General features: G+C 34.6%; 1 protein-coding gene across 1 annotated transcript in view; it reads left to right on the top strand.

Annotated features, from left to right (window-relative positions):
- Nucleotides 1-22458, top strand: part of LOC148950783 (uncharacterized) — an 89295-nt gene that overhangs the window by 11516 nt on the left and 55321 nt on the right. The window contains exon 2 of the mRNA XM_089090011.1: nt 6413-6548. Coding sequence (XP_088946137.1) covers nt 6413-6548 — 136 coding nt within the window. The remainder of the gene's footprint in view (nt 1-6412; nt 6549-22458) is intronic.

Raw genomic sequence — 22458 nt, 5'->3', positions numbered from 1 at the left:
TTTGCGAAAAGTGATATCGCGCGTTGAAATAACTTTGTCTCAAAGAGTGTCCACTACAAAAATGTCTTGCAATTCCTGGACTACCATGGTCACCAAAAAATGGAAGAATCGACTCTTGTTCTCAGTTGATTTCTAAAAACCACACCAGTCCATCCAAGGAACGGGGGTTTGGTCTGTGATTTTCACGGCATAAGACGAATTTCCTCTGGGTTCGCGCGCTCTGTATTTTAGGCTGTTGTCAGTGTAGATATCAAAGACTAGAACAATCCTTTGAGTGTCGGTTTGGGACTGTTGCTTTCTAATGTAGGTAGCGAAGTTCGAGCGAGCGTATTCACCGAAACTAATTTTAGGCTTAGGAGCGATGAGGTGTACTAGAAAGGACCCTTCTAGTACAATTGAGTCGACGGTTGGGAGACTGCTGAGCAGTGGCTCTTCAAGCTCTGCCGTCAAACAGTCAACCATGTTAGATTTGTTTCCAAATCGTAGCTTGCCGTACTCGGACAAGGAAGGTGGAAAAGGCTGGTTCTCGTGCTTGAAAAGAAGACATCACTTATTAAAGGTAAATTGTACGTTACTTGTTCTCTTCTCATACGCTTTCTCTTTAAAAAGTACGTGCCACGTGGATTTTCTTCTTTTCTTTGTTAAACCTACTATCGATATGAGGTATTTTGAGTCGCGTTTTTAAACCCGCAAATGGTCCATTCATTCAGACCACAGTCAACACTTGCACATTAAGGTGAAACAGAATTTATAATGTAGAACTATGAAAGATAGCCTACCCCCAGCGATAATGAAAGTGATGATAACTCAGTAACGGATGGCTGATTTTAATAGTAAGCACATTTTCAGACCCAGCATACTCGATTTAGCCGTGAAAGATACCCTAAGCGCATCTAATACCTCAGTATACAGAAAAGAGTACGACTCGCGATGATGAAAATGGCGATAACTCAGAAAGGATTTAAAAGTGGGCATATGTTCAGAATCAGCACGACCCTTCAAACGTCTAAATCCTTCAATTTCAAAAATACACCATTTTCCGTGCGGAAAAACGTGGTGAAATGCGGAAAAACGCGCTCAGAAAATATGGTTCTGCCCCCTTTCAGATTCTTTGCATTTTTCTACATATGTGTGCCAGTTTTCGTGTTTTTACCATAAAATGCACAAACCTTGTGGAAATGGGCGCTTATTTACCTAACTATTCAGGTGTACCTAAAAAATTACTGAAGCAGAGTTGACTAATCTCATACACTAAAAAAATCGTTACATTAACAAAACTTATTTCAACACCCTCATAACTGACGGCCTCGTAGAAGGTTTTAACGGCCTCATTTGTTTACATACAAAGTGAACTTGAATGATGACCGAAATATCAACGACTAATCCCATAGAGAACTAATTTAGAAACTATCATAACGGACGGCCTCATAACTGACTTAGAGACCTTATTCCTTTCTAACCTAGCCACCACCAGAATTCCCTTATGATAGCCATCACCACCCAGGGTACGGACCCAGTTTGTTAGGCATTGCTTTGCCGCCTGGTTCTGAGATGCCTCACCCAGCATTTGAAATGCAATCTATGGGAAACATCCGGCATGTAAAAACATGGGTGGCCGGCGTTTACCCCCCCCCCCTTGGCAATTACACCCCTGAAAATACCCCCACGGAAAATACCCCTCCGGGAAAATACTCCCTCGGAAAATACTCCCAGAAAATACCCCAGGAAAATTGGGGGTATTTTCTGGTAGTGAGGGGATGGATCGGGGTATACGTGAGGGGATCGTTCCATGGAGGAGGTTTTCATGGGGGAAGAGAAATTGCTATGAAGGGGGTGCCAGATTTCCCAGCATTGTTTAAAAAATGATCAGAATTTAAATAAAAAAACAAGTTTTCAACTGAAAAACTTTTCAACTGAAATTTTTCAACATCAAAACTTAAAACGAACAGAAACTATTACGAATATGATTGGATTCACCCCCTAGTCAATACTTCGCTCTTTACGCTACGGGGTGAGCCCCCCTAACATACGTAATAAAAATATACGAATATAGAAGTTCGTTACGTAATTTAATTCGTAAGTTACGTATATTTTTTACTAATGCAAACATTCGTAAATACAATTCGTAAAGAGTGAGGCGTTGAGAGGGGGATAGCCCCTTTCATATAAGGAATAATTTTTATTCATTTTAAGTTTTAATGTCGCTCCTTATTTTCAGTTAAAAAACTTGTTTTTTTATTTAATTTACTTAACGTATTGCATTCTGCGCGGCCTGCTTTCCATAATTCTCTGTTGTAGTTTCCATAATTTTGTTTCTGAAGTATTATATTTTCATCATATTTTGGTATATTTCATTATGATTAACCCAACTTCACTTCTTGGATGGGGTTGGGGTAATACGTAAGTACCCCTAGTACTTGTATGATATAGGTTACGCCCTATCTAATGTTCTTCTAATATGTTTCTCTGACACTCAATCCTAATGAAATATTAAAAAGTAAGACAAAAATATAATACTTTAGAAACAAATTTAGGCCATATATTTGCACATTATGGGGGAGGGGATGAAGTATAGCGGATCTGCATGCCTCATGTGTCAGGTACAACTATTTGGCATACTATGTAGAACTGTTTTCTAACTTCCCACTGTCCAAATACTTTACCCCCACCCCCTAATGGGCAAATATTTAGCTCTTATTACATATTTTCCATCTATTCTGTCACAAATCTTTGTCTTGTCTCACGCTAAGCTGAAAAAAACTAACTAAAAAAAACTGTTCTATAATATGTCAATGAATGAACAACTTGGACGGTAGGGCGTTTATCATACAAGTACCGTACCCCTTTAAAACAAAACAGTGGTCTGTAAGAAATCTAAGAGAGTCTGACTTACAAGCAAATATCCCCAACACCCATTGGGGTCCTATGGAGGAAGTAATTTTTCCAAGCCTTCTATAATCAAATTTTCCAAATTTCTAAAATTTTAGCTTCATCAAATTTTCTTCCTTCTTCCCTCTTCTTGTCTAAATGACGCATAGAAGATTTAAAGCCGAACTAACAAAACACGACAAAGAAAAATAAAATTTAGCGATGTATAGAGCGGAGTGTGCGTAGCTGTGTTGACCTCAGGCAGGTTGGAGCTGCAGTGAGTTGTTAGTAGTAGTAGTAGTAGTATTTAGCGTCACCATGTTTTTGTAGAAAAGGCTCTCAAGTTTAGAAAACCTCCCTACATTTTTGATTGGGCTTTGGCTGAGCATATTTTCAGTCAAACGTTTTGTACAGTCTGAGAATGTTTCTACTTGGAATGAAAAAAACTCTTAATAAAGGAAGCAAAAGTTGAAGTATATATAGAAAAAATGTGTAGTAGTAACTTATTCGTTGGAAACGAAAATTTATCGTCATATTAATCAAATTATTTTCTCAAAACACTGTATATGATTCAGTCGGTAGTATGTTTCTTCTCTTCTTGATGGCAATATCTAAGGTTGAAAATACGTTATGATCAAGATTTTTTTTAGCTCTTTTTAACATATTCCCAGATCATACTTCCATTACATGCATGAACCCCAACTGTTCACTTATCCTTATGATCTACTTATATACAAATTAAAATTGGTGTTATACGGTGATCAAAGCTATCAATTCATTATTAAGCTTCTTGACCTACCAATTACAAATTTGCAGCCTAATAGCTCATCTAATCGAGAGGCGAACATACGATGAAACATTGTTATCATTTTCAGATCCATCATTGTAGGTCTGAAGTTGTGTTCTCTGCTGCTTACTTATAAATTACTATCATCGATCAGGATTGAGTAGTGTGAGTTACATCGAATTGATCGGCTGTATTCTTTAAAAGAATGCAATTAGAAGTAAAGCCCTCCTAGGTTGGACATTCGTTTTCCCACATATGACGATGATATAAATTGGATTAGATAAGATAAGATTTCAAAAAAAATAACAAAAACCATTCAATAGCACAATCTCAAACCCCAAAAAAAGCTCCATGGCCTGTAAGGAGGGAGGTCATGATACAAAACTCTTAATATTAAGTTATATAACATTTAAACACATAATATGTAAGACATTTACTCATAAAAGAAAAAAGAGAAAAGAAAAGCTGAAAGAACATAAAAGAGAAAGGAAAAAAGGAGGAAAGAAAAAAGGAGACGGAAGGAAAGAGAGTTCATTAAGTAAGTTTTATGACAACTGTAATCGATCCCAAGGTCTAAAATTATTATAATAAATAAACAAATAAAAAAAGGTTAAGGTGATTTGATAACGTCAACATGCAGATCGTTGTAACGAACTTCTTAAATTTTTTTTTTTCACATTTCTCAAATTTCCTGAGGGTAATAATTTGTACACGTCAATGACGATAGAGTCAGGGCTTGTACATAGGAACTCTTTTTGGGGGAGGGGCCAATGATAAAAATAAAATTTGTTAATTCTAATAAGAAGGGCTCAGAAATTCAGGAAATTTTAGGATTTCAGAGACCTGGGTTCCAAGGCCCCTGCTAACGTTGTATTAACAATCGGCCAAGTTGTTAATAGGACCTGACTCGTTAAACCATTCATACAGTGGAATTGTTAGACTTGTTAATCTAGGCAAAATTCGAACCAGTATTGCGAGGAGAAAACAAGAAATGAGTAATAGACTACATAGATATCAGTATCGATTTTTTAAAGGGTTTAAGTAATATTTTGAAATTAGTATTCCTATCGATTTGGGTGCTCCCATACTGTTACTGATGTTTAAAGCCTAAAAAGAGAATTTTTGAAAAACATTCAAACTTCCCTTGAGAGACCTTCCAGATAAATGAGAAGGGGGATTTGCCACTAGCCTCCTTTTATTTGAAGATATTTTCTCTGCTGCTTACTTACAAATTAGCTTCATTAATTAGAATTGAGTACTATGAGTTACATCGGATAGATAACGGGGGTGTGTGGCGTGACTCTATAAGCTCAGCCAGAGTCGACCCAGCTCTAAATGGTACCTGGAGAAAGATGGGGAAGGTAAAAAGGAAAGGTGTGCAAAAGCACAGGATGGCTGGCCCCTGACCCTCCCCTATCCCCCATTGTAATTCTTGGCAGAGGGGTCATAAAATGGAGATCAGCAACGCCAGTAGGGACTATAAAGGCTAATGCCGTATTAATTTTTTTTTTTTTTTATTGAAAATAATTCAACTAAATGTGAAAACCTTCTAGGTTGGACATTCTTATCTATTTTCCTTAACACGACGATGGTATAAATTTGATTGGTTCTCCTTAAATCAGAAAAAAATTTGATGAAAATAAAGAACAAAAACAGAATTTGAAGCGGACAAAACTGTTGCTTATAAGATTCTACAGCATATGTCTATAGGAATTACTGATCTTACTGACTGCTGATACTTCCCTAGATTAATGGAAATGTGCGTAGCTAGCTCTTTACTGAAATAAAAAAAACAAGGAATTTTGGCACAGAACAAACCAAAACAACGCTATGGAATGTTTATTTTCTTTTTTTCAGTAGAAAACAAAGTATTTTAGGGCGTTCTCATTGGTTCAAACTCGTTAATTAGTTACTACTTGTGCAAACTGAGCCGAATCCAACGAATGACTCTCTCAGACACATGCAACGGAATTTTTCGGGGGGGGGGGAGGAGGTGACAATAAAAAAATTAATCAATAGAATAAGAAGTGTCCAGGAATTACGGAAAGTTTATTGTATGTTGCTGGGCTCTCCTTTCAGCTAAAATGGATCTTCCGTGGACTTTAGACAAGTCCAAAGTGAAGGCATTTTGATTGTGTTAGGAGAGTAAACAACCTTCAGAAATTCATAATTTAACTTGAAATTCTCCGTACTATGGATAGGAATTTCTGGATTTACGGAGTTCATATAAATATAACTGGTATATACCTTAAAATTATAGCTTTTTAATCCCCATTTTAAGTACTGTTAACAAATTAGATCACTGCCTCTTAGGCCTACATTAGGTATTCTGAATTTTTATCAAAGTCCATCAAAAGGTCAGTCTTTAAACAAAAAGGATTTTCTGCGGTCTGACTATGAGAAATGTCCAAATAGATTTTAAAGTTTGAAAAAAAATTCTGCTCAGACAAGAAAATTTGCAAAGAACATTTTCTTAGGAAAATTAAAATTAGAAATCAATATTGAATTCAGGGCAACGCAAGCCTGTTAGGGGGAAGGAGCTTAATGAAATAATATATTATTGTGAACTTTATCTGGTGATCTGGAACAAGAAACCAGAACTTGTTGAAGGACCCATTTGGCTTTTCATTGTTTTACAGGCGGGGAGGGGGGAGCAAAAATGCCTTTATTCTATTTTAGAATTTTGAAACTCCGACGATTATGTTTATGCTCTTACTTATACATAATAGATTTAATCATGTCATTTTTACATTTCAGCCCCCTCCTGGTAGTTACGATACTACCATCCAATTGCCAAATGGACACTTTATTCGTCAATGTAATTGGGTCCGATTTTTAGAAAATACTGTACAACCCACAAAAGAGCCTAATATTGTCTGGACTATTGAAAATGGTAAGTCTCTTAAGAACGGTAAAGTTTCTGAAGCGTCTCTTATAAATGTGGACTGTATATTTCCAACCCGTGATTTGTGTCTTTAATTGTTCAATATTTTGTTAGTATGTCTAATCTATGCAGTAAGTCTACTGTATAATTTTTGATGACAATGTCGGTCAAAATAGCTAAAGGATCAACTCCCATCAAGGGTCTAGGCGGCTCGTTTGTTTTTCTTAATGACTTACAAGGCCGTACCCAGGATTTTGTGGGGGGGGGGGTACTCAAAGATCTGTTTTTGGGGGAGGGGGTCCCCTCGAAAAAAACCCCTCAAAAAACGCATAAAAATTTGTTTGTATCCTTTTTTGTTACGTTTTTACGAGTCAGACAAACATTTCAGGGGGGTGGTTCAAACCCCCCTAACCCCCCCCCCCCTAGATACGTTCTTGATGACTTACCAGAAGTGCCTATTAAGATCATGCCAGACAGAAAACTGAAATTAGGAGTTAAAACCTTGCCAGGTTTAAAGGGAAATTTTCATAGGAGTTAGTGCAATTTAAATAAAAAGGAGAATGCAAAGAGCAACATTAAAACTTGAAATGATCTGAAATTTTCTTTTAAATTAGACGGGTGGCAGTACCCTGCACTCCTCCTCCACTCTTTGTGCTAAAGTTTAAGAAGTGCTTTTCTGAAGGGATTTTAAAGTGCAGCAAATACAGCCAATATATAATTGAACGCAACCTTATCACAGTTCCGTCACACTTAGCACACTTTCGCTTGGTACGCATTACCATAAAAATAAAATCAAATTTTTATCACATTGATTTTGTGTTAGAGCATTAGAAACTGATCAAAAACTCAAACTTGAACATACAGAATACAATGCTGAGGGGGTGGGACCCTTCTCCCACCCCTCAGAGACAGGAATTCAGGAATACCTTCCCGTGTCCAAATTTCAAATGTATATCAATTCCCGAAAGTTTCATTAACATAGCAGTATAAATTTTAGAGCTAGAGAAACCCCGTTCTTTTACATTTTAAAATGACAATGATAATATCGCAAATTTTCAAATTCAAATATTTTGGCTCTTCGTCCAGAAGCCTTTATCAACGGAAAAAAAAGAAGAAAAAGAAAAAACTAAATAACCTAAAATAAACAGAACATATAAAGAAAAGGGAAAACCTCCCAAGCGCTGTAAAAAAAAAAAAAAAAAAAAAAAAAAAAAAAAAAGTAAAAAATAAAAAATGAAGATAATAGGAAAACTCATATCTTAACGTTATTAAGATCTTAACATCTTAACTTTGTTAAATTTATTAATAACTGGACATTGATTCTTTTGTTATAATTTTTTGTTTTGTATTTGTTTCGTTCTCTTTTCTTTATATTTTAAGTATGTTTTGGTCAGTTTATTTGTTCTTTTTCTTTTTTTTTACATATTGATACTGCTCCTGGACGTGAAACCGAAATATTCAGTTTTTTATTATCATTAGTGAAGAAAGGATTTCCTATTATTTTTATTTGTCTAATTGAAAAATTATAACAGTTTTTCTATATTTTCATTTTTTTTAATTGTAAACGAAAATTCAGTGAGGTCTAAGAAATTACAATATATATATATATATATATATATATATATATATATATATATATATATATATATATATTATATATATATATATATATATATATATATATATATATATATATATATATATATATATATATATATATATATATATATATATATATATATATATATATATATATATATATATATATATATATATATATATATATATATATATATACTATCTTTATAAGTGAACAATAATTGTGTATTTATTTATTTTTTATAAAAAAAAAACGGCACCATATTTTTTCGGGAAAATTGGTATCCAGATATATTCTTGCATAAAACAAAAACATCTAGATAGGTCAGAAGTCTGAGAAAATTTGTTAAGAGCATAAATTTTGGTTTTTGCAAATGATGCCATGAAGTAAAAATTGCAATGACGTCATAACATTTGTCACATTTAGGCCTATGTGGGAAAAATTGAAGATTTTCATGTATGGAGAAGTTTATATTAAATTGCTTAAAGAACAAAAAACTGGCAAATGAAAAATTATTTGCATATATTTTGACAAGGGATTACAACAATTCAAAAACCTTAAAAAAGAAAAAAAAGTTTGAAGCTTAGTGGAAATCACTGTTAGAAATCAGACTTGCGGTAATAATCAACTATCTTTAAATAGCCTCAGTATGAAAAGATGTTAAATTGCGTAAAGAGTTAAAAACTGGTAATTGAAAAATATTTGTGTATATCTTAACAGGGGACTACAGCAATTCAAAAAACTCAAAAAATATAACCAAAAGTTTGAAGCTTAGTAGAAATCGTTGTTAGAAAAACATCATTACCAAATTGCTTTTCTTATAAGTATAAGCAATGTCTTTTTAAGACACGAAAAAAATTTGAAAAATTTTTAAGTTCAGTTCAGAATCCCTAAAGATTTTATGTGAACTGCAAAAATATTTGCGAAGCCTGAGTAACAATTTTAATGTTTTAATTCAAACTAGAAAAATGCCTGGCAATTTTAAAATTAGTTTGTTGTTTTGTTAGATAAAATCCACTCGCTACGTGATTAAGCTAACAGGTTTGAACGCAACCATTTATACACTGTCAGTAGGAAGGCCCCCCAAAAAATTGCAATTATTACAAATGATGATTCTATATTTTGACAAGGGATTACAACAATTCAAAAGCCTTACAAAAGAAAACCAAAAGTTTCAAGCTTAGTACATATCGTTTTTAGAAATCCGGCAAGCTTCAAGATATATATATATATAGGTTTTTAGATATATATATATATATATATATATATATATATATATATATATATATATATATATATATATATATATATATATATATATATATATATATATATATATATATATATATATATATATATATATATATATATATATATATATATATATATATATATATATATATATATATATATATATATATATATATATATATATATATATATATATATATATAGTGTCGGGGCTCAGCACTCGGAAGGCTTCTATATATGGGTTCCTTTTGTCGCTTGTCGTCTAACGGCAGGGAATTTCAGACAATTTGCTGTCTTTTCATGTTGCAGACTTTTTAAAGATATTTGAATACTAAAGCAAGTCCCGTTTCTGACAACGATATCTACTAAGCTTCAAACTTTTGGTTTTCTTTTTGAATTGGTTTTTGAATTGTTGCCATCCTTTGTCATCCCTTGTCAAAATAGAGAATCAAAATTTGTAATAATTGCAAATTTTCGTTTTTTGGGCCTTCCTACTGACATTACACAAATGATTGCGTTCACAAAGGTTTTGTATATGCCTGCTACAATTATGCGGCGAACCACAGGAATAAACTGTTAATTTACTAAGTTCGGTAGCTTTGGATGAAAAAAAAGAGCTATAAATCTATACAATACTGCTTGCTGACAATGAGACAAGCGACAATGAGAATCCATATATAGAAACCTGCCGCGCGCCGAGTGACGTCAAACGGCAGAGACGCTTTGAAAAACCCATTTTTACAAGATGATTCAAGACACCGCTGAGTGAAATACTTTGTCTAGCATGGTTTTAAGATATTTAAAGAGTTGTTTTTTGGTGTTTAGATGGGGAAAAAGCTACCTAAGTTACGTTAGGTTACGTATTTAATATATGCAATGCTTTGCCCCCCCCCCCAATGTGAAAATATATAGCCCAAATTTGTTTCTAAACTATTATATAGTCATCCTATTTTATTTTATTTCATTAGCATTAACCAAACTATATATATATATATATATATATATATATATATATATATATATATATATATATATATATATATATATATATATATATATATATATATATATATATATATATATATATATATATATATATATATATATATATATATATATATATATATATATATATATATATATATATATATATATATAATCTGTCTAGATCTTTCTCTCAAGAGAATCATATTTAATACCTGCTACAACTATGGCGCGAACCACAGGAATAAACTGTTAATTTACTAAGTTCGGTAGCTTTGGATGAAAAAAGAGCTATAAATCTACACAATACTGCTTGCTGCGAAAGATATTTAGTGCTGGACCAGCAAGACGTCACTTATTTGATAACAGCTTTGTTTTTGTAGCTGCCCAGACCACAAAAAGCCACACAAATTTTGATACAAAGAAATCATATCCAATAATTATCCCTGTTGTAATGTATTTTTATGACTTTATTTCAGCTGAAAGACTTCCCTGCGCGAAACTGTCAAAACATCTGGTTTATTGCGTTAATTACGCAGCCTTATTGTGAAATAAAATGGGAATAAAATTGGGGTTTCCGGTCTTTCAGTAATTTTCGAGCGGTAAAAGTCTCACTTTGTTCCATCCCATGTCTTAACCTATTCCTACCTAGTAATTAGTAAAACATAAAACTTTAACTACCTCTAAAATACATAACGGGAAAAATAACTTAAACAGCTTAACGTGATCAATTCTTTCTCTTTTACGCATATCTAGTTGTTTCTTCTATCCTATATTTTTGTTTTTACTTTTTTAAATTCTTTTTTTTTAAAAAACTAAAATTTGGGATTTATCTTTCTTATTTTTTGCATGTACGCTTTGCAATCCTTGTTTCAAATTTGAGTTAGTAGGAATATTTTAGTTGAAGTTTCCCAAAGTGAAGAACTCGTTTGGACCAATGAAACGCAACCACAGAGGAAAAATAGGCGTTCAACAAAGAGTAAAATATCCTTTCGCGCGGATCCTTGAAATGTTTCCACGGAGTTGAAAGTTATAGACTATTTAAAGCAGCTAAAGCAATTAAATAAGATTTTGATATTTGGACTTCGAAAATACCAAAGACATGAAATGAAATGTCATTGTTTGAATCGGTTGAGTGAAAACTTACAGAACCGTATATATCCTGAATTGAATAAGGGGAAATAATTTTTAATGAAAAGCAGTAACAGGCTCCGAATTTAAAACAAAGAAACGTGGGTGAAAAATCAGCAAAAAGTAAGCAAAAAAAAGAACCAAACAGCTTAATAATTAACTGTAACTTCCCATTGAAGGTGCAGTTGTCACCAGGAATCAACAGATTGTTAGTTTTTCAGTTTTTACGGTAGAAAAGCGTTGTCAAATTTTAAGTAGCAAGTTTTGCTTATTTGATTTCCTGGTTCAGCATGGCAACACTGACAAAACATGGTACTACCCTAAAAACTTCATAATTTTGAAACAATCAAAAGAAAACTCTTAGAAAATCCTAGCTTTCTGGGACGAATAGACCTAAATAATTTCTGAGACCCCGCTGGCTAATCAAGACAAACCCTTTCAATGTTACTTCGAGAGGGCTTTCCTATTTTAGTTTTTTGTGTTTGTTTCAAGGTTTGGCTTTTTATATTTTCTTTGGATTTTTATCGGTATCGATTTTATTATTCGGCACTGAGGATAGTCAAGAGGAGGTCTTGACCGAAATATTTGCATTGTAATCTACGTTTTTCACTGGCTGTTATTATCCTCGTTTCTCTCTTCTTTAGGATTTTTTTTATGTTTTGACGAATAAACCTAAGATGAAACAAGGACGGGGATGGCTCTGCTATTATGTCCTTAGTACTCTGAAGAAGATTAGACAGTAACAGGGCAGTATCCAGGAATCTTTTTCGGTGGGATTTACAAGAAAAAACTTTAAAAAACGCATCAAAAATTTGTTTTTATACTTTTTTTTACGTTATTTATGAGCCAGACAAACATTTTCTGGGGAGGGTGTTCATACCCTGTAACCCACCCCCTGGATACGGCTTTGGACAGTAACCAGGATTTTTGTTCTTTTCGAATTACACGATAGGCTACGTCATTTATAACGCGTCAGCTAATGATAGAATGATGTAGGACCGCGATATGCATCACACGCGCCATTTGAAATACCATATTTCATAGCCTGTTTAGAACACAGTATCATCTAATCTTTTACCCCTGGGCTAGGTTTATAAGAGTTTACAGACGACCTCCCCCCTCCATTCCCAAAGTTTTCGTGAAAGGGGTATAGACAGAGTACTAAAGATCTAATTTGGAGCTTGGGGAATATTTGAAGACAGTTGAAGACGTTGGTGGAAAGTTGCAGTCCTAGGGGGAGGGGGTAAGTTCTCAAACATTCTTCTATCTACTTAGCCCTAACACTGTTATTACGTATAGCACAAACTCGAGACAGAACCGGCTCTTTGCCTTTAATTTGTAACATTAACACAACTAAGAAATTATTTTGGTTAAAAAAAAGTATGTGACATCAGTTATTTCGCATAAGATTTTGTTTATAAGACGCACCGTTTTGGAAACTTTGAGGGGTTGATACCTTTAGTATTTTGGCCCACAACGGGTGAAAAATTGTATACGAACTTTTAAACAGTTTGTGGTAACGAATTGTAAGTAAGGAGCGACCCGGCTCAATAGTAACCGAAACTCTAAAAAACGAAATTTTGATACCAATAGATACATCAAAAGAATCAGATTTTTATGCTGATTTCAAATATATAAGTTTCATCAAGTTTAATCCTACGCATCAAAAGTTACGTGCCTGAGAAAATATGCCTAATTTTCGAAAAAAGGGGGGAACAACCCCTAAAAGTCATAGAACTGTAATGAAAATCACACCATCAGATTCAGCGTATCAGAGAACCCTACTTTACAAATTTCAAGCTTCTGCAAAAATGTGGAATTTTGTATTTTTGCCAGAAGAAAGATCACGGATGCGTGTTTGTTTGTTTTGTTTTTTCCAAGGGGTGATCGTATCGGTCCAGTAGTCTTAGAATATCATGAGAGGGCTCATTCGAACGAAAAATGAAAGTTCTACTGTCCTTTCTAAGTGACCTAAAAAATTGGAGGGCAACTTGGCCCCCTCCCACACTAAGTTATTTCCCGAAGTCATCCAATCAAAATTTTGAGATAATCATTTTGTTCAGCATAGTCAAAACTTTAATTAATATGTCTTTGAGGATGACTTAATCCCCCACAGTTCCCGTAGGAAGGGCTGCAAGTTATGAGCTTTGCCAATTGTTTACATATAGCCTACTATTGGTTAATGGGAAGTATACAGACGTTTTCAGGAGGGATTTTTTCTGGTGGGGGGGGAGGTCAGAGGAGGGGGTTACAGGGGAGGATGTTTCCTTGGGGGAAGGAACAGTTCTATGGGGGGGCGCCGGATTTCCCAGCATTATTTAAAAAACAATCAGAAATTAAATAAAAAAAACAAGATTTTTTCCTCGCTCTTTAAAGTTTTTTTTTAGTATTTTCAAAAGAGCTATCTATCCTAATTAACCGGCCTTTGTGATTCAAGGGCTTCTGATTTGAACAAAATTCAAATTTTAGCGTAAAGAGCGACGTATTAACTAGGGGGTAAACTCCCTAATATACTTAATAAATATGTAAGAATATAGAAGTTCCTTACGTAAATAAATTCGTAAGTTACGCTAGAACAAAATTTCGAGAAAGCCATTTAGCCAGAAAAAAGTAAAATTAATATGCAAATTTCGTTTTAATTATTCATGTACGGTGACCCAAAGTCAAAGCTGCATTAATTCAAAAAAGTTCAGAAATTAAATAAAAAAAGAATTTTGTTTTAAGTGAAAGTAAGGAGCGACATTAAAACTTAAAACGAACAGAAATTTTTCAGTATATGAAAGGGACTGTCCCCTCCTCAACGTCTCGTTCTTTACGCTAAAGTTTGACTCTTTCTCACAACTTTGTTTTTGAAAACAATAGAAAACTTTAGCGTAAAGACCGAGACGTTGAGGAGGGGACAGCCCCTTTCATATACGGAATAATTTCTGCTCGTTTTAAGTTTTAATGTCGCTCCTTACTTTCAGTTAAAAAAAATCTGTTTTTTTATTTAATAGAGACAAGAGAGAGAGAGAGAGTTATAAGAAACAATCGGCTACTATACCCATGTCATTTTCAGTGACAAGAAGGTCAACATCTTTTTATAGCGGGTGTACCTTCAATGCTTTTGGTGTAATTGAGGATAGATTAGAAGAATTCCGTCCCACGTCAGGGATAAGGATATACTTTTAATTTATAAAAGGATTTATTAGCTTTAATGAAGATAATTTAGATAAGAATAAGTTGTAAGACCACGGCTGTCTTCAGGGAGGACGGTTTATATACTTATTAACCTGCTTAATAGAATACCGTAAATATAAATATAACGCGAATAACTTTGAAGCCGTGTCACTGTTTTGTTACAAGAATACCGAGCTTCTGACTGTGTTCATCTTGCAAACGTAGCTACAACCTCCCCCCTTTTGAGTTATGTCAATAGACAATATGTTTATCCATGTAGTTTGCGCCAGAAAAATTGATGAGTGTACCTGTAGTTTTACTGAGGTGTAATTATCAAGCATGCCATGAAAATCATAGCGAATAATAATAAAAGTTTATAAAGTAGGCTACCTATAATTTGGTAGTTGTTACATCCAATCATTTTATACCCAATAAGTGGCACAAAATAGGAGTTAAGGTTCGATACCATAAACCGACGAGAGCTCCTCCTTGTCATAAAATTGTGATAACAACGGCAACAGAGTCTCATAAAATGTTTGACGTTTCGTAAATTGCGCTTTTACGACCGATATGATGACCCAACCTGACGATTACATGTTATGGTTTCCTATCTCATTATCGAGGGACATCGAAATTTTTGATTTCATTCTGTGCTAGCCTTTGTCGGTAGCAATCAAATCTTAAAATAAAAGTGCAATTCAAAAATTTTGGGTTACACAAGTTAAATTGATTGAGCTCCACGTTTTAAAAGGAGAAATGAAACATTGACTTTTTGATTGAGCTTTTGACTTCATGATGGGGTAGATTGGACATTTATAAAAGAAACTTTATTGTGGCGAACTTAATGTTACATTTTATAGTATTTGCCAAGAAAATGTCTTCGCATTGTTATTATTATTATCTATGTTATTAAACGAGCAATAAATGCATGTGTATACAAATTTTTCTCGAAAACAAAACTATAATCTTTTATGAAAAGTGGCATACTACCATTTTCCAGTATGAAAACATTATTTGGATAGGTTACAGCTTTGGAAAATTTCTTTTAGAGCATTTATTTTGGAAAATATTTTCATATACATGACGTCACACTCACATGTGTTTCTTTTTTTTAATACTAAATTCTACAACATTTTTTAGCGAAATGAATTGGGCGTGGAACTTCTAATCTAAAGGTCGCAGGCTAAACTCTTGCAGCTGTCGAATTTTCTGTTGGGATGTTTTACATAGTCGAATTTTCCCAACTTTTTTCGTATGAATGACGTCACAAATACTTGGAATAGTTATAATAAATTTTGCTAATGATGAGTATGTGATAAATATTTTAAAACGTACACTCTAATTTGATTGTCAATAGCATCTGATTTTTCGGTATAAATTTGTAAAAAGGTTTTCCAAATAAAATCAAATTAAAGCTTTAAAAAAAACTGTCTTTCCTTTCACCATAGCGAAGCTCTGTCCCCTGGTACTTATTATTAGGTGGATTCGCAAAACTGAGTTGGGGCTAAAAAGGTCCATTGCCTCCACGAAACTGAGTTTGCCTCCAAACCTAAATAGCTGATGGGCTGTTGTCGCCCTTTTAGGCGTAAGTGAGATACGGCTTCTCCATTGTTTTTTCTTTTGTTGAAGAGCCTCCTTTGTTGTTGTCAAGAAGTCCACCATTGCTTTCCCCCCAAACGCTTTTACATATTCATTATGTATTTAGGGCTCATAGTCTCCGCATCAAAATACCCGTTGGGTTATTGGTTTCCCCTTTGGCGTAATTTGTAATAGATTATGTCTTTTTTTTATTTTCAGAAGAGCCTTCCTTGGTAGTGCCAAAGTGTCCATAATTGTTTCCCCCATATAAAACACTTTCTCCGACTGTATACACACAGCCATTATGTAGGTAGGGCCCATAGTCTCCACGTCCAAATAACCACTGCGTTATTGGTGTCCCCTTTGGCGTAATTTGTGATAGGGCAGGGCTCGGGGAGGGTTTGTCCTAGAATCACTCGTCTCTGTGGCTACACTAATGGTAGGGCTCAGCCAAATGACTCCAATTGTTTTTAATGGGTTAAAAAAATTACAGTGGTGTGTTTTTCTTCCTTTTTGTTAGCAACAAAGAGTAAACTGTTGCATTGTATTCACTTCAATTCAAGTCCCGAGAACAACCAATTAATATTTTTTTCTAGATATTTTGTGGTAGTTTTGTGACTTCCATAGTTATTTTGGTTCCAGGCGTCTACCCCCCCCCCCCCCCGGCAATTACCCCCTCGGAAAATACCCCCCTCGGAAAATACCCGCATCAGAAAATACCCCCGTGGAAAATACCCCCCCACACACGGAAAATACTTCCGCAGAAAATACCCCCCTGGCAAAGACCCCCGGAAATTCCCCCCCCTCCCGTGAAAATTAAGCCTTTCCAAATTTGAGAATTTTATTTGAGTTTTATTTTTTTATTTCCGTAGGGGGAACGAATTTCGGTACTTGTGTATTATACGCCACTCACTCAAGTTTACACTGTGTAAAATTCGAGAACACACCAGTTTTTTCGTTAGTTTTTTCGTTACTTTAGAAATAAGTTTGGGCTACAGATTTGCATATTAGGGTGGAGGGTAAAGTATAGTGGGTCTGCATGCAAAATGTGTTTGGTACAATTATTCTGCATATTAGATAGATAGATAGAGAAGTGTATTTTAAAGTCAAATATACGGCCATGAACATAGAAAAATAACATAAATGAAAGGCAAAAATAACATACACTTTGATCAGTGATCATCATAAAACACTTCATTGAAACACGACACTAGCCTGATAATAGTACTTAATACTTGGAAAATCGGTCATTGAAAAACAAAAAAAAACACTTAAGACTTGGAAAAAAAACCTAAATGAAACATTTTTTTTTTTTTTAAAAAAATTTCCAGATACCTCACTATTCTTCTGTAATTTTTTAGTGGCCATACCTAGAAGGAGTTGTTTTCTGATTTCAAACTGTGTAAATATTTTACCGTCACCTCCCCCCCCCCCTATGTGCGAATATATAGCCCAAATTATATATTTCCCATCTATTCTGTCACATGTCTTTGTCTTGTCTCATGCTAAGATGAAAGAAACCGGTTTGTTCTCGAGTTTTAGACAGCGTAAACTTGAGTGAGTGGCGCATAATACACAAGTACCAAGTTCCGTCCCCCTACATAAATAACAAAAATAAAACTCAAATAAAATTCTCAAATTTGGAAAGCCTTATTTTCCACGGGGGGGGGGTATTTTCCGGAAGCGTATTTTCCGCGGGGGGGAGGGTATTTTCAGCTGGGGGGGGGTCACTGGGGAGGGTGAACGGAGGCCACCAGTTTATTATACTGTTTAACGGTTGTAGAGGTAGCTGCAACATAGTAAAGATCGAAACACGGCCCATAGTGACCAAAACTTTAAAAACTCGTTTTGAAAAAAAAATATGTAGTGAGGAAAAATCGCTACTGCACTGGAATTGGATTCAGAATGATAACCATTATTTGTATTAATCTTATTTGTTTGTTCATTAATATATTATGTATTTATTAATCTATTATATGCATTATTTTCATTAATCTTTATAGTAAAATGTTATTGCGAAAACAAATGTAAAGGAATTTCGCCAAACAGCCCGAAAATACTAAAAACGTCGTCAGATTGAAACGTCGACCGGTTGACATTGAGACTAAAAACGTCGACCGGTTACTAAAAAAGAATTGAATGACGTCGTAAAAAATATGCGGAATAGTACTGCGGGGTCTAATTTGATATCAATGGAGGTATTTAAGGCAATTTTTCCTGTCACATTGAACCAAATTTTGTAACCGATTAATGGAAATTTTAAAAATGGCTTACATCCTGATTACCTTGAAGGGGCTAGGGTAATCCCTTTCTTTAAAGGAGGAGAGAAGAATAATGTAAATAGTTATAGGTCAATATCCCTCCTTTCTGCTATAGCGAGGTTAATAGAGAAAATTATCTACATTAGAGTATCTGAGTTTTTGGAGAATAGATAGCTTTTTCATCCTAATCAATTTGGTTTTCGTAAAGGGATGTCTAAATACGTCAGATTGAAACGAAAAGTATACTATTTAGATTACCATGGTCAAAAATAGAGAATTAAAGACCCCCGTCTTGAACGACTGGGAAGATCATTTTTTACGTGTAAAGCACTGACTTATCTCTTTTTTTCTTTTTCTTTTTTCTGCGGCTAGTGGGGTAGTGGAACGTGATAGTGGACAATTTGAAGGCTCCTTTAAAAGTTTATATGTTATCAATGAATGAATTTCATTAATAACCCGTCTTACAATTAACAGAAAAAGACGGAGTACAAGCAAGAAAAGAAAGAAAAAGCAACACTGACAAGAAAAACAAATACAAACACAAAGAACTACATATTAAAATAACTATTTGAGAAGGTGGACATGGTTCAAAATAAGAACCCTTGAATAGTTTACCCACTTTCAAATAGCTTCTGCCAAAGCTGGTTCAAAAGAACAAACAGCACTCAGAGTTGGGGGGGGGGAATCAGCAACCAACTCAGTGGCGTCAGTTCATGAGAATTTAGGGGGCTGGTGGCAAAATGATTTTCAAAATCTAGGGTAGGCAAATTTGCCGTTTTTTCTATTTTTTTCAAATACAAATACGGAAAAAGGCATCTTTTAATAAAAACATCCCCCAAAAGGTATTTTCAAAATCTAGGGGGCTTTCATCCCCTATACCCCCAATCGACGCCGCTAAAACAGTTCTTTATAGGATGGAATAATTAGTGGAGTTAATTATACGAAGGAAAACGCCGGAGGCCACGCTGAGATCACAAGTCGTTGATAAATGTAAAATTTTATAACATCTCAGAAGACTGGTGAATACAACCCTCATAAATAAAATTGTCATTATCAATAAAACTAAGGTAAAGGAATTCCCTCACAAAGAACAGTAAAATATCACACATCTAACCATCTATCACGCATCACACATCTAACACGTCTATTCATCACACATCGGACTGGTGAAATAACGGCGACAGTGTCGTGGTGAAAACATGCACACTTGACTCTGTGAAGCTTTTTTCTTTTTTTTTTTCTTTTTTTATCTTCAAATTCGTCAAAATTCCCCTAAAACTGATGCGTTACATGAAAACACAAATAATCATTATAAAATTCATAATAATTTGCGCATCTTGAACAAGAAAAGGGGGGTAGGTGAAGTCCCTACAGAATGCATGACATGAGTTTGTCTTGTATCTGAACATGTCGGCTCACAGGCAAATTCTTGTCATGGAGCATAATCGTCAATTCAGCAGTCAAAGGTAAATTGAATGGAATTTGGGGAAAATAATAGGATAAATATCCCAAGTACCAAGGCCTATTATGTATACCGCTCTGTCGTGACAGGTACTGTTGCTGCACTGTCCTTTCTTTCTTCAGGATTCCGTTATTAAAGGAAACATAGGGGGTGTTCAATCATTGATTAGTCTAGAATCTCGGTAATTACACAAAATATGTTCCCTTCTCATGACAATATTAGATAACTTGAGAGAAATACTAGTAGAAGGTCCTTTATATCAGCCATAAACATCTCAGGTTGTAAACATAATCTATTCAGTGTCATAATTCTGATAGTTCATTGCTGTATACCGGTTAGATACACAGCTCCTGCGTAAGATATGCAGATTATTCTATTCAAATGATGGAGAGGAACTCGATGATTATTGACGGACGATGTTTAGATTCAAAGCCGTTGATAAGTAAAGTAAAAATTTATATGAAGAACTGGTAATCAGTACCTTACTAGAAAACCCATAAGTCACGTATCTCCGTCGAGTTTGATGTTCAGGGTTGGATCCAGGGGGGGGGGGTTAGGTGCACGCACCTCCGAGATGGTTGAAAGCTGTACTATATACAGGGTTGAGATATACAAAATACTAATGGAGAAGCATAAATTGTGTCGGTGCCAGTATAAATTAGGGCTGTAGAAGACAAATTTAACCAGTGATTTTAAATAAAATTTCAAAGATAGGAATGATAGCTAGAAAATACTCAAAAACAGGTTTACTATATAAAAAAACATGAGAAATTGTGGGTAAAACTATTGAACTCTCGGGCAAGTTTAATTCATACTAAACAGAAAGCAGATTATTGGCTCAATTTCTTCAGTCCCATGTTAGAAGTCTTTCTAACGCCTTTCCACGTTGGAAGTTATAAAAAGGAGAGACTGAGTTTTAAAAGGAGAGGCTGAGATTATAAAAAGGACAAGTCTTTCCATTTTAGAAGTTATTAAAAGGAGAGGCTGAGTTTTAAAAGGAAAGGCTGAGATCTTAAATAGGAGAAAGGAGAAGTTTTTCCTCGTTGGAAGTTACAAAAAGGAGAAACTGAGTTTTAAAAGGAGAGACTGAGATTATAGAAAGGAGAAGTTTTTCCACGTTCAAAGTTAGAGTTTTAAAAGCAGAGGATGCGATTATGAAAAAGAGAAGTGTTTCCACGTTAGAAGCTATGAAAGGAGAGGCTAGTTTAGCCCTTAATAGCGCTTTATTTGGAGGAATGTACTTGGACTAATCCTGTAGTATTGGCCCTAAGGGAGGGGGGTGTTCTCCTCTAATTGTAGAATTGTTTTCAGCACAAAACCAGCTTCAATACCGTACCTTATGTGACTTTATGTCTCGGAGGCAACCTCCTGCATCTTCTACCCTGCTTCTTGTACCTCTTAACGCCTCCCTTATGCCTCCAGTGCATACGATGTAATCCAATATTTTGTAACTTAATCAGTTTTTCAACTGAACTTTAAATTAAGCTCTCTTTCTCATGTATCATGAATTCTACTAATCTTATTTTAGTAATTATATTCTAATTTATAAATAATTTATGAGTAAAGTCAATTAATAAATCTTAATTAATATGCATTAAAATGGTTGGTTAATTGAGAGATACTTTTGAAGGCCTGTTGCACGGTTACTCTGGTATGAGAAACTGTAATTAGGTTGAATGAACGAACACCCAAAAGGATTCCTTAGCTGCAGTTAGAGTAAAAAAAATACACGGGATCGGAGTTGTCATTGATACGTCGACTACACATTATAAAAAAATCCAAATCAAATATAGCCGGTTATTATGTTCAAAACGAACAAGTGCTTTGCTAAAAACACAAGGGTTCTTTCGGTACTAAGCTAGTGTCTATGCATTGTTGGGTGGATGTTCCTCAAAGAGGAACTTTCCTTTTGGAATTACGCCTCTTTCCTTACGACCCTTTCCTTTTATGTGTAACGAACCTACGAATTTAAGGGAAATGATGGTAATGTTAGACTACTACTGGGCAAGGCCGTATCCAGGGGGGTCACTGGGTTTGAAACCCTCCCCCCCAAGTTTATGTCCAACTCGTAAAAAAGTAACAAAATGCATATAAAAAAATTTTGAGGCTTTTTATAAATTATTTTTGTATTCTTCCCAAAAAAACACACCCTGAACAAAAATGTTCGGTAAGTCCTTGCTACTGGGAATATTTGAATAAGCCTTTAGATATGCCCTAGCAATAGGTTAAACAATATAGGCCGTAGACAACAATGCACTTAAGGGGGAGGGAAGGCTCACCCCTCCCGAAATCCTGATTTTTCTTGAATTTCTGGGTGCTTTTTGTTCAAATTATAAAATATTCTTTTATTATTCTCCCCCCCCCCAAAAAAAAAATTAGTAACACGCCTTCTCAAACAGTTCGTGGTAACGAACTGTAAGTAAGGAGCGACCCGGCTCAGTAGTAACCGAAACTCTAAAAAACCGAATTTTGATACCAATAGAAGAATCAGAT

Source organism: Artemia sp. Qi Xiang Cuo, chromosome 6 (genome assembly GCF_049724085.1).
Source record: "Artemia sp. Qi Xiang Cuo chromosome 6, ASM4972408v1, whole genome shotgun sequence".
In the NCBI taxonomy this organism is placed as follows: Eukaryota; Metazoa; Arthropoda; class Branchiopoda; order Anostraca; family Artemiidae; genus Artemia; species Artemia sp. Qi Xiang Cuo.
Note: the sequence above shows the minus strand (reverse complement) of the source record. Positions and strands in the feature narration are given on the sequence as shown.